The 12629-nt window shown below is 40.3% G+C and overlaps 1 protein-coding gene across 1 annotated transcript in view; it reads left to right on the top strand.

Annotated features, from left to right (window-relative positions):
* csmd2 (CUB and Sushi multiple domains 2) overlaps positions 1–12289 on the top strand; it is a 204277-nt gene extending 191988 nt beyond the window's left edge. Inside the window, exons 66-72 of the mRNA XM_031853674.1 lie at positions 361–426; positions 664–825; positions 1787–1899; positions 2516–2603; positions 5182–5314; positions 6064–6241; positions 6805–12289. Coding sequence (XP_031709534.1) covers positions 361–426; positions 664–825; positions 1787–1899; positions 2516–2603; positions 5182–5314; positions 6064–6223 — 722 coding nt within the window. The 3' untranslated portion in view covers positions 6224–6241; positions 6805–12289. The remainder of the gene's footprint in view (positions 1–360; positions 427–663; positions 826–1786; positions 1900–2515; positions 2604–5181; positions 5315–6063; positions 6242–6804) is intronic.
* Positions 12290–12629: the final 340 nt, after the last annotated feature.

The raw sequence follows: 12629 nt of genomic DNA, 5'->3' as shown, positions 1-12629 counted from the left end.
GTGGTGTCTTCCCGGGGCCCCGTGTGAGCAGTAAGGCATTATTAAAGTGCTTCCCTCGAAGCTGTGAAACTGTGTCTCTGACTTAGCAAAAGCCCCACAGGGACAACCGGGCTGCTCTCTGAGGCACGAGCCGGGTCCTGTCGCAAGCAGACCTCACTCTGTCCATCAGATGGTTTATTAGTCGTGAAAGTAGAGAGGAAGTGCTGATGGTGACATCGTTCTATACTGCAATTACCTTAGGGCTATATCAAGAGAAAATTGTCTTCCATTTTCGCTTTCCTGAGGCATACACTGTACCGGTTCACAGGATAAACTGGGGAATTATTTTTTCAGTAAGTTCTGTTTTGTTGTGCTCTTCAGCTGATAATCGCCCGAGTGGTAAGAGCCCAGTGGGGACAGTGCAGGAGCCACCCTCCAAATTACCAGGTAAGACGTCTCCTTGTTATATTTGAAGATGCTTTTAATTCGATTTGTTTCAATTATTATGTGTTTAGTTATGTGTCTGTGGTTCTCAGTGAGAATATTTTAAATTTGACTTCTGTATATAGTGGATGGGGAGCCTCATCAAAATAGGTTCCATTTTTCTTAACTTTAGTGCACTTGTATTCAAATGACAGTATCTTTCTTTGTCTCCCCCTATATCCACCCTTTTTCTTCTTTCAGTCCCTGGTGGTGTATTTGCTAAGAACTCTCTCTGGAGGGGATCCTATGAGTACCTGGGGAAGAAGCAGCCGGCTATGCTCAGCATCACTGCTTTTGAACCCTTTAGCAATCGTGTTAACGGGACACTCATCGACCACAGCGGAGTGGAACTCAAACTGGCCGGTTGGTACACCAAAAGCAGAAGTCACTGTCGAGACCTTCAAAACATTCTCACACATACGCACAATAATTCACTGTGTTTGGGTTTAAACAAACAGACAATGTCAGATACGATCCAGTGAGGAACAAGAAAACAGTGGAGTCCCTGCGTTGAATAGATTATTGCTGCTGTTACAGAACAGCCGACGTTTAATTTTTTTTCCCCCTGTCGCATAATTACCGTGCAGCTGTGATCATTACGACTCAAATTTGCATCCGTAACGGCTTGGACAGTTCACTCCTCCTGGCCGCCATCAATCTTCATCACATTGTAGTAAAAATGATTTCTACAGTTACAAATTGCTCCACTCTCCAGTGAAAGTAATGTTGCTGATGCAGAGTTACGGAGTATTGTTGTGTTCGCACAATATACATATATATATATATTTTTTTTCAGATAAATAATCCAGCCTTTTTGCAAGCGTTTCTTAACCTGGCATTATTATTGTGCCTAAAAATAAAAATTCTGCAAATGTTATGTTTTAATAAATCATTTACTTAAAGGATACATCTCATGACGCTCTGTAGTTGTCTAAATGTGAATGGAAAAAACACATCCATAAAGGAATTGATCCTACCAACAAGTATTGCCAGTGTAGCTAACGCCTGATATACTGTATCTTCTTCCTCTGTTCCGTTGAGCTAGCCAATTAGCCACACTGTTGCACAGGGTGACATGTTGCTTCATTAAGTAATTAGATACATTTAATGTGATTACATTTATTATACAGTTTTGCTGAATTGGCATCATGCTTTCATCTTCTGACAAATGAAAGATTTATTCCTGATTAAAAAAAAGTCATGTTGCAAATCTTTAGTTTTTGAATTCCTATATGTGTGTGTAGACATATCGCATGACCCCTTTCAGTTTGTTTGAGTCTGGCTGTTGCTCCAAACTAACATGTTAACATGTGTTTTCTTCTAGGTACATACAAGAAGGAGGAATCTCAGCTGCTGCTACAGGTCCACCAGATCACAGGCCCTGTGGATATCTTTGTCAACAAGTTCAAAAGAGACTACTGGGCCCTGGACGGACATGTAAGTACAAGTCCAGGGTCAGGTTCAATACAGGACCTGTCTTTGTGACTGCAAAGATGTTCCATCACACTCACAGACACAAACACACCTTTAATGTGAAATATGCACGAGCACACATACACACTAACCTTGTCACTCTGGGGAGATGGAGGGCCCACCAAGAGTTTTCTCTCTAATTAAAATGTCAGTTAAATCATTGCCTGGTAATCAGGACTCGACAGACCCCCTCCACTCCTCTCTCCAGTATTATCCCCCAACCGCAGGCACCTCTAATGCACACCCACTCCGTGTATAATTTTAAAAAGCAGGTCACGGTATATACGCGTGCGCCACTGTGTGGCAAGCCTCACATCACTTGAGTGTTTACGTACAGAAGCAAGCAGAAAAGTCCTCTTGTGTGTAACATGGCCGAGTGTGTTTATGTTCGTGCTCTTGAGCAGAAAACGTCATATTAAATGTCAGCTATGAGAGCGCCTCTCAGCTCCTTTGACATGGTATTTCAGTTTCTGCGTGCACCAGCTGCTGACACTTTGATGAGACTCTCCTTTGTGAAGCCTGGATGTGACACATAAAGTGTCTGTCTTCCATTCCTCTCTCTCTCGCTCTCTCTCCCTAGGTGTCCTACATCTCTTCTTCCAACTCCGTTGTGTACCAGGGATTTGTCAGAGGAAAAGGCTTTGGCCAATTTGGTCTCCAAAGACTGGGTGAGTAAGCTGTCCACTTGGTTATCGAAACCGCTGTGACCAAGCTGTCTCCTAGGGGGAAGACTGTGTGTCCGTGTTTTTTCCTGTCTGGATTTCTATCACAGATATTCTCTTAAAATACGTCTTGCATCCTTAAGCTTAGCTGCTTCCACAGCATGTCATTTGCTTTGTTGGATTTATAATTTATTTACTTTCACAAATGTGAAAACACTTTTGGAGAATGTGTCTGTGAATCCAGCGTAACGAGGCAAACTCCGGTTCAAAAACATGATTAATAGTCAGAAAATGACATCCAGAGGCACACACACTACACTTATACACACAACACAGCTACAGAAAACCTCTCCTTCACGAGTGTGTGTGTGTTGATGCTCGCAGGGTCTTTGCCATGTCAAGTCACCCCACATCTTGCCGTTTTGATACAGTAAATATCATCCATTCTTTGCTGTGTGTCATTCTGTGGTTCCTTCAGCGACTTTAGCAACGCTTTCATAGATATTGAATATTTTTTCGAAAAAGCTGCAGCTATCCAACGAATTCTGCTTCATGTTCGTGACCTAGAAATCCCCCCCATATGATCCCCCTTGCTACAGTTTGTATACAGCAAATGCTTACAGTCTGACTCCATGAATCTGTATGGCTGCTGCTGTCATACAGTTATGTGTATGATTCACCTACAACTGCAAACACTCCCTACTCTTCTGCCTGAACTATATAAGGCACATGGGAAAGAGAAACACATGATATATAACATAGACGGAATATATAAGGTTTTACCTCTCTGCTGTTTGACGATGTGCATTATAATGTGTGCATTTTAAAAAGATGCTGTTATTTTGATACTTGGTATTGATAAAGAAAGGGGAATTGCTTCTTATTCTTCTCATAAGATTTTTGCCAATTCACAACTTTTGTTTCCTGCTGCCACCCACTGTTACGATCCAGTTAAAAACAACCAACGTACTGTATGTTTGAATGGAGAAAACATATTAATTGATTTATTAACTACTAAACAGCAATCAAGGCCAGTCTTGTGCCGAGAGATTGAGAAAAGTTTTGGACGTTAAAACGTAATTTCTTCTCCATCTTCATCATCAATTTCACGTTTTTCTATGAAATCCCAAAAATTGGACTTAATCTCACTCCTGAGTGGACACACAAGATTGCAGAGTGATCTGATACGCATTAGCTTGAATATGTACTCATGTGTTCTCCCAGTACGAAACCCTCCATCAGCCATCGGGGCTGGTTAATTAAAAACTGTCATTTTTTTCATGTAGCCTTGACAGCCTCAGCCTCTCACAAAGTCCCTGTGGGCACACTGCGTTCATGTAGGAATTCTATACATGGAAGAAATGGCAAGAACTGTTATGTCTGTGTGAGATATAACTAATAACATTTAAATATAAGCTAAAATCCTCTACATGCAGATGTTTTGTATTCCCTATTCCATATCTGACAAGCAGATAACACTCATACCTTTGCTGTTTTTTTTTTTTTTTTTTGCTAATGCTTTTGAAGTTGAACGATTTGACAAGACTTTGGCAGCTTTTAAAAAGCAAAGCCCAGACTGTAAGGCAGACTCAAGAGCAGCAGTGTAGGTACAAAAATACAACCAATATGGAATTGACTAACACGGATTAAGTGTGTGTATGCACGGGTAAAGTTGTGTGAACATAGTGAAAGTGGATGTGAAAACCTGCTGTAATGAGAGAGGTGCTTGAACAGCAGGTGCAGAACCCTCTCCCCCCCCCCACCCACAGCACACTGATTGCGCAAACAGCTCTTTATTAATACTGAGGGCTGGGGCTGGTGCCAGGGCATTCATGTGTATGTGTGTTTAAGTGTGTATGACAAAAGCGGATGGGGGGGTTAGGGTTGGACGTCTTGGAAATGATCCTACTCAATTTGTCGAGGTTTTCCTGCTTTGTTTCAACTCAGTGGTGGTGTAACTGCAAGTGCAGTTTGCTTGTGCGAGTGTGTTTGTGCATGTGTGTGTGCCCGCGCTCATGCAGCAGGGGGTTGATTTGCAACACCACAGATTCCACTAATTGAATTCCTTCTTGTTTGTCACTCGTCCTTTATTGGAGCCTTTTTGGCGTTCTGTGGCAAACAGGTGGGCTGTCACTCCTCCAGTGTTGCTGTTGCAGACACACTCGCCTCCAGAAATTAGAGAATGAATCTGAAATGACTTAATAGCTTTTGGCGTTTGATGTCCGTAATTACGACTCATTGCTAGGATGATGAAATTTGACATTCCCACGGGGGGTGGAATGAAAATAAAGCATAGTAATAGACTTTAAAAAGTCACTTATTTGCTAGGTCTGTTATGTATAATTGGAGCCTTCCTGGCAGACCTCTTCAGCTTTTACAATTCACTTTATTTCGCTGTGCTGTGGTTACTGTTTATTTGCCTTAAATTTTTATCACAACTTCTTGGCAGAAGGTGAGGAGGGTTTCCCTTTGTTTCTTTTAATTGTTGTATTCATGGGATATAATTATAATGTCTACTGCTAAAGTGGTATTTTACCGAAGGGAGGCTAAAACAATGGCTTAATGTCTTCTCTTTTTCTTCCAGAGAGCTTAGATCTCAGCAGAGACAACCAAGGCTACAACTTTGCATCCAACAGCAGTTCAGTGGCGGCAGCCATCCTAGTGCCTTTTATAGCCATGATCATTGCAGGCTTCGCTCTGTACCTCTACAAACACAGGTAAGGCTCCTACCGTTGATCTATTTCACAATACTCCTCATCTGCAGGCAAGATTTTATCTGCAAAGTTAGCTGTTGCCAGATAGGAATCTTGCTTGATTTCATTTGCATTCACCCTTCAGAATATATTAACTTGATATGGATTATTTTAATCCACTAATGCGTATGTTGACCGTTTAAAAGGAGATAAAACGACCCTCCTTCCTAGAAAACGAACTGGTTCATAACAGCGAGACAGGCGGAAGATGTACCTGCTCAATGCATTATTCGCACATTATTGTCCCATAGCTGAGTGAGTGAGTGAGTGAGTGAGTGAGAGAGAGAGAGAGAGTGACCTACCTATGTACAGTACCTACCTCAATTTGCACATGGACTTATCCAATGCAAATCAGTGTAGCCATATTAGTATTGGAACAATTAGTTGATTCATCAATTAGTCGATTAACCAAAAAGTGATTAGCAAAATATTGACAGTGAATTTATTATTAGTCATTTATTTGGCACAAATGCAAAGCGTTGGCTGGTTCCAGCTTCTTAAATGTGATTATATGCTGATCTTTTCAGATATAAAGTCACAGACTAGACTAATATCTCATTAATTAATCGACAAAATAATCAGTGGATCAATCAATAATAAAATATTTGTCGATTGCAGCCCTAATAACACATATCTCTGCTTTATACTTGCTGTATCCACCCCCTTATGGGAGCTGATCTCATTGTTCAATATATTGATTTGTTTCATTTCAGGAGAAGACCCAAAGTCCCCTTCAATAGTTATGTGGGCCATGAGAACACTAATGGACGAGCTACGTTCGAGAACCCCATGTATGACCGCAACATCCAACCCACTGACATCATGGCCAACGAGACAGAGTTCACAGTCAGCACAGTGTGCACAGCTGTATAGCAACTGCTTCCTCCAGAGGTACGAATCGAAACACCACCACGTCTTGTGGGTTCATGATAAAGTAAGGATGTAGAGCACCAGGCATCTGAAAGTAGAGGACGTTATCACCATGTGTGGCTTGCTTGAGTCAATCCCGAGCAACAAGACACCGATTCTCAGAATACAGTTGCAAACTAAACCTTTAACGTCCCTCTGGAGTCTTCCGAGAATAGAAAAGTGGATTATTTTCTTTCTGCTGCATTTCCTTTGATCTGTATCTCTCTCCCTTATTAATTAATTTGATTTGGTTTGTTTATGCTTTATTGAAAGTGATGGAACATGTATTTTTTTAATTAGAACTCTGATGAAATTATGTTAATCTTTTTATCTTCCCTCTTCTTTGTGATTTCCCTCATCTTTGTCTCCATTTCTTCGGTTATTGCTTACCTTTTTTTTCTTTGCCTATATCCCTTTAACTATCTTTCTTTCCTGTGTATATTTTCTTTTAATTTGTCTCTCTTCCTCTCTTTTCTCCTATTATCTCTCATCTTGTCCTTTTCCCACACACCCCCCTTACATCCATTCATGGGTCCTTGATTCAGTTCTGGGAGGAGAAGTGCACCACATCTTAGCTCGCCTGCCAACAGAGGACATCCATAGTTCCTCGAGCAGAGGGCAAGACAAAGATTATTTTATTTCCTGTAATACATTCAAGAAACATCTCCAATGGCAAAGGCTCTGACCTGCAGGAGACGAGAAAAAAGAGAAACCAGGTGAAGACAACAAGGACTGTAACAAAGGCCGACAACAACAACATGCTTTTTGTAACATTACATGGTTTCTTGATCATTTTCCATATTTTGAGGAAGAGCTTCAACCTGAAACTGCAGCCTGCAGGAGTAACGCTGGAAGCAAAGCTGTGATGACTTTTCTCACCGCCCTCCGCCTAAACCCAAAGGGAATTTTATGGTCAATTTTAAGTCTAGAAATTGACTTGTAGCGAACAAAGATCTCTGTGCAAGTTAACTGTATGGTGGACGGCCACATGTTGGCCTGGATGAGTCAAAGAGAGACAGTCTGGACTGTTTCCATTCAATCTTCTCTCTGTTTTCCATTTGCTTTTTTTGGTTCTCTTTTCATACACTGCTTGCTTTCTGTGATGAGTAATTGGGGACCCTGTTATTCCCCAACAGTCTGTTCCTGTGGCTGTTGAAAGTTTTGAACGGAGGCCCCCCGAGTCTCTGGCTGTGGATGAGTTCAAAATTCACTACGTTTTGAAGGCCATGTTCGAGACAAACATTCTATCATTACTTCATTTTTTTTTTTTTGAAGCAGGAATGAAATCTGCTTGCGGAGGCAGCTGTATCCAGAGGAGAGGTTAAAAGGTAACTAGGGCTGCTGAAAAAAATGCACTTACTGAGGTTGTAATGAGAATGAGAATTTATGTGCATATGTCAGTGAGAGAGGGTGTGTGTGTGCGTTTCTTCACACATTTTGGTGGCATCTGCAATCTACCCAAAATATATCCTGTCTGTTTTGGCCCCAAAGATTTCACCAAACACAGGACAGATAATTTGCTAAATTTTCTTAACAATTATTTTATTTAGGATCATCACTATAGCTGGGTGCCCTGGACATCGATAAAACAAAAGGCAACCCAGAACAAATGCTGACAATGTATAGATCCACTGAGGAAAATGATAAAACTAAAGGCAGTGTGACTCTCTACTTCCAACTTGTATCTGCTTCTCTTTGTTTGTGGTGATTCATGTGCAGTCACTTCACATTTGTATGTCTTGGAAGAGACTGAAAAGAAGGCGTGGAAAGAGAAATCCACCTCTCTAACCAATGCACCTATCCTAAAACAAAATGTTAAACAAGAGGCAACACTCAAATTTGCTTCACATTAACATCTGTTACGACTTTCCTGCCACTGTCGCTCTGAGCCACTTGAGGAGGAAAAGACACTGGCTGGGTCAAAGTCGGCATGGGAACTACGATACAGTATATTTACATGGATATATGAACGTCTCGGGACCATATTGTTTCCCTTTGTTTTCAAAAGTCAGAAAAAACTATAGCACCACCCAGGTTACAGAGAAACATTATGTGGCACATTTTCTTTGGGAATTCTACACTTTCTGTTTAATCCTGGATCACATGTTTCTGCAGCTTGAAGGCGGTACGTATTGTATTTTCTCTGAGATCAAGATGCAGTATGAGTTCCCTAAACTTGGCCTCAGGAAAACACAGATCAAAGTGTGGCCATGTTTGAACTCCCTCAAAATGTACAACTGAAGGCGCTTGAGTCTGAAGAATGGATGAGTCAGAGATGTGTTCCTCCTGGATTACATGCAGGTCCTTTCCTCCAAGTTAACTTCTGACAGCTCAGTCCTTTTTTTTTTAAAAAAACAGCAGCGTTGCTATGTTCTGTCTTCGCTCATCATGGAAATGTTGCAGACGGCTTCCTTCGGAGCTGTGACGGCAGGGGAGTTGCTGGCATACTGATAACTCCCATGCATTAAATTTGAAATGATAAATATGATAAGAAAACAATGTTTATGCTTCTAATGCCAACTCTCCTTGAAATCTGTGGCAACTGGGGGGAGTGATATCCTGAAATATTGTTTTGAAAGAGACACAGGAGGGAACTGTCAATAGCTATAACAGCAGGACTCCACCTTGGCAGGTGAACATGCCCAATGAGAAACACTCAAAACGTTCATGCATTTGTGACCCTTATAATGTGTGTGTGTGTGTGTGTGTGTTTGTGTGTATAAAATGTGTGTATGAGCGATGGAGTCGAAGCAGTTGGGTGAATAGTGCTCGAATTTCACTGCAGCAAATTGAGCCATTACATGCAATTTTCTTTAATTTAGCCATGCTTCATTGTCGGACCCATATTGAATCCTGAATTCACCTCACCATTATCACTGACAGGACAGACCATCAATTACATAGTGTCTAAAACAGCCACAGTTTTCTACCATGTTGTCTTTCTTTTAAGTGTTAGAAACTGGGGGGGGGGGAATTGGCCTTGCATGGATTTCACAGTCAAAATCAACCTCCATACAGTACCAACAGGTTTTCAAATGAAGTCTTTAAAGTCACCCAGAGTACATCATTTCCCTTTGAAATCCAGGCTTTTGAAACCAATCACTGTATTGTTCCTTCAATTAGTTTTGCTGTGGGTCAGTAATTGCTTCTACAATTTTATTATTTTTAAAGCTCTCGCTTATCTCGGCAGTGAAGATAGAATATTTGCCCCTTGCCTGCTCCGGTCGAGAATTGATGGAAAAGGAAACGATTGAATTACCCTGGAGATTTCATGGGGAAAGGAGAAGTTGCTCTCGCATTATCTTGAAGGCATTGTTGCTCAGTTCTCATAGTTGCGACTGGCTGTTCCATTGTGCATTTCATTTTGTTTTTGTTCTGAAATTGCACTAAATATTTCAGCAGAGTCGCTTCATTACGTTCCAGTTAGTTTTTGGTAAGGCCACTTTGAAGTGGTCATTCCCCCTCCGTTCATTCCTCCCCTGGCAACGTTCAGCACACTTATAATAACCGACTCTTTATTGAGCTGCATTACATTTGGAGCAATAAGACATGATGGAACATGTCTTATTAAGACTGACTAGAAGGAACTGATTCTATTTGACTAGATTTAGACTGTCAATTTGGATAAACATAATACAGAAGTATAAGCTCACACAACTATGATTGTTTTTACCAAAAAGGGCTCAGTCTCAAGAAATTCAGAAACTTATACCTTTTCAATCTTGTTTCCCTCCTCCAGTCTTCAATAAGCACTTTACATTCATTATAGTGCCTTGATACACCCTCTTGATATCATGAACATGCTTGAGTGGCTCTATTTTTGTGTTCAGGAGTTCCAAACATAATTTCTTTTCTAGGATTGGAGGGATTATGAAGTATTTTATGACAGTTATATCGAAATAAAACTCTTTTTTCAGTTTTTCTGTTATCATCTCAACCTGTTTAACCCAGACACACATATCTACTTTGCATCTGTGTTGTTGAACTGAGCTTGTTAGGATCATTTCAGAGAAATCATACACATCCCCCCCTTTTTTTGCTTTTCCAAAAAGAGCAATGTTCTTATTAGTGCTGTAAATCTGTGTGCAAGGGTTAAGGTCTTGTATTCTACGATTTCATGTTTGAGTATTTGTGTTCTTGAGAGTCACCTTTTCAACCAAAGTCTGGCTGATAATTAATTAAAAGTCCACCACATTAGAATTAAGCAAAATTACATAATTAAGATAAGGTGTTTCAGTTAGTTCTTCATGTGGCTTCATTTAGTTCCACTAGTTAGAAAAGTTTTTAATGGGGAACAAAACATTTTCAAAAATTCATGCTTATAATTTTGAAATATGGGAATTTTCAGTTAATGGGCGCTAAATCGATAGAAATACTTTCTCCTCAACCCATCTGGGTTAGTCCAGAAAGTTTTCAAAGAAAGAGTGCAGTACAGTCATATGAAAGTGAAGATCAGTGAATTCTGGATCGCAGCGCTGTAAGAGTTTGAAGAGACTATTTCTTAATAGCGGCCGGCTACTTCCTGGTTCTCTTTGCATATTTTAAGACAGAAACTCTGATCATCCGAGGCTCATTTTCGTTATCAGCCAGACACAGCTCTTGAGTTCTCTCCTGCTCACCATCTCCTCTATAATGAAACACACCGCAGCTATGGTCTTTGAGTTCCCCTTCGAGCTCACGGAATTTTCTCACAGTCAGGAGATAGACCAAAAGCTTCCCACTTCTTTCCGCAGCAGCTAGTGCTCTCACTTTTCAGTGCATGTCACAGTGTACAGGCATTGGAAAACCAATCACTCCATCAGTTACGCTTGTGTGCATCAAGTATTATTTGTAATCTCCCATCTTCCATTGTCAACGCATATTGACGGCTGTGACTAAGCCAAAAATACTGCTGTGTTTTTCAGGCCCATTCCATGTAATTTGCCTCCACTATTCAGCCCATTACAGTGTGTCTAGTGGACTCGAGCATGGCGGAGAGGGTAAGGAGATGTTTTTATGAAAAGTTTTGGAGCTTAGATTCTATAAATGGAGAGTGGATGAGTAGTTTCATTTAGGATCAGGTCGCTGGAGTTATTACTGGAAAAAACTGCTGAATGTATTTCATTTCGCAGAATTCATCTATACTTTGTTCAATAGCTGTAATCCCACTACTGTTCCTCTGTTTGTGTGCAGTGATGTTTCATCTTTGGGATAAAAAAACAGAATGTCCAATTTATTTATATTTAGCATAAAATTGCAAACGTATTTACAGAGAGCTGCTTTTTTATTACCAGAGACTTTACATTCCTGTATTTTTGTTATAGCTACAAAGTTATTACAAGTGGTCCCGTGTTTTTTTTGTTTTTTTTTGTTTTCCCGAACATAATTTCATGCCAGCCCAGTAGATCTCTCAACTAACCTCTAATTGAGACTGAAACTCACAAAATCACAGCGCTGAAGCGGAATCAACATGGCCCTTGAACGCCACAACAAAACAGTAAAAAGACAGAAATTCAATGTCAATGTCTTGCTGTCCACCAAAAGGGTTACCTGTGAAGAAACGGACAAACAAGGACTGGAGCAGACTGTGTGCGACTACAGAGAGCAACTACAGAAGGAAACTGTCTCTAAGAAAAGAGAATATGTTAACGAATAAAAAAACTTTTTTGTACAGAGATATATTTTTATGAAAATACATTTGTAATATAAAAAAGAAAAAATGGATTGACATATATGTAAATGTTTTTCTTTTTCATTATTGTAGTACAAATGCTAGTGGGGAGTATATGAAGAATCTCTATATATATAAATATATATATATAAATATATACAAAGAAAAATAGAAACAAGGCTTTTTGTATATGTAAAAAAGATTGTACATAAAAGTTTACATACATACTGTACATATGTAAGACCCACCATGGCTTGTCTGCAATATATAAAATGTATTTTATCCGTCTGTATATGATGCTTTGCATTGTGTCTAAGCTTATTCTACTTTCTTGAACTTGAAACTTATTTTGAAGGTTTTGGAATAAAATATAAAACCTACTTTTCCATTGGCGTGTTTATTGACTGCATGCGTTTATTGCCTAAAGTCCAGATTCAACTAGCCGATGATGCACAGTTAGCCTCTGGGAGTAACAGTGTAAATGTGAGTTGATGAAATGTACTGATGCAATGATTTATTTCTTGCAGTGTTAGGTCCTGTTTTGAGTTAATGTACCTCTGTCAAAACCAGACCCCAACCTCTGACAGGGGGAAAGCTCTGTGTGGGTCTCTGCAGCAACCGTCCTCTGGGACCGCCCGCCTCGTCCAGCAGAACCTTCCTCCTTCTTCTGCTGAGAGGAGAGGCTGAGCCAGCCACACTGCATCAACCCTCATCCCTGCT

The sequence above is a fragment of the Anarrhichthys ocellatus genome, unplaced genomic scaffold (assembly GCF_004355925.1).
Source record: "Anarrhichthys ocellatus isolate YVR2014 unplaced genomic scaffold, GSC_Weel_1.0 scaffold14, whole genome shotgun sequence".
Classification (NCBI taxonomy): domain Eukaryota; kingdom Metazoa; phylum Chordata; class Actinopteri; order Perciformes; family Anarhichadidae; genus Anarrhichthys; species Anarrhichthys ocellatus.
This window is presented reverse-complemented; position numbering and strand designations above follow the sequence as displayed.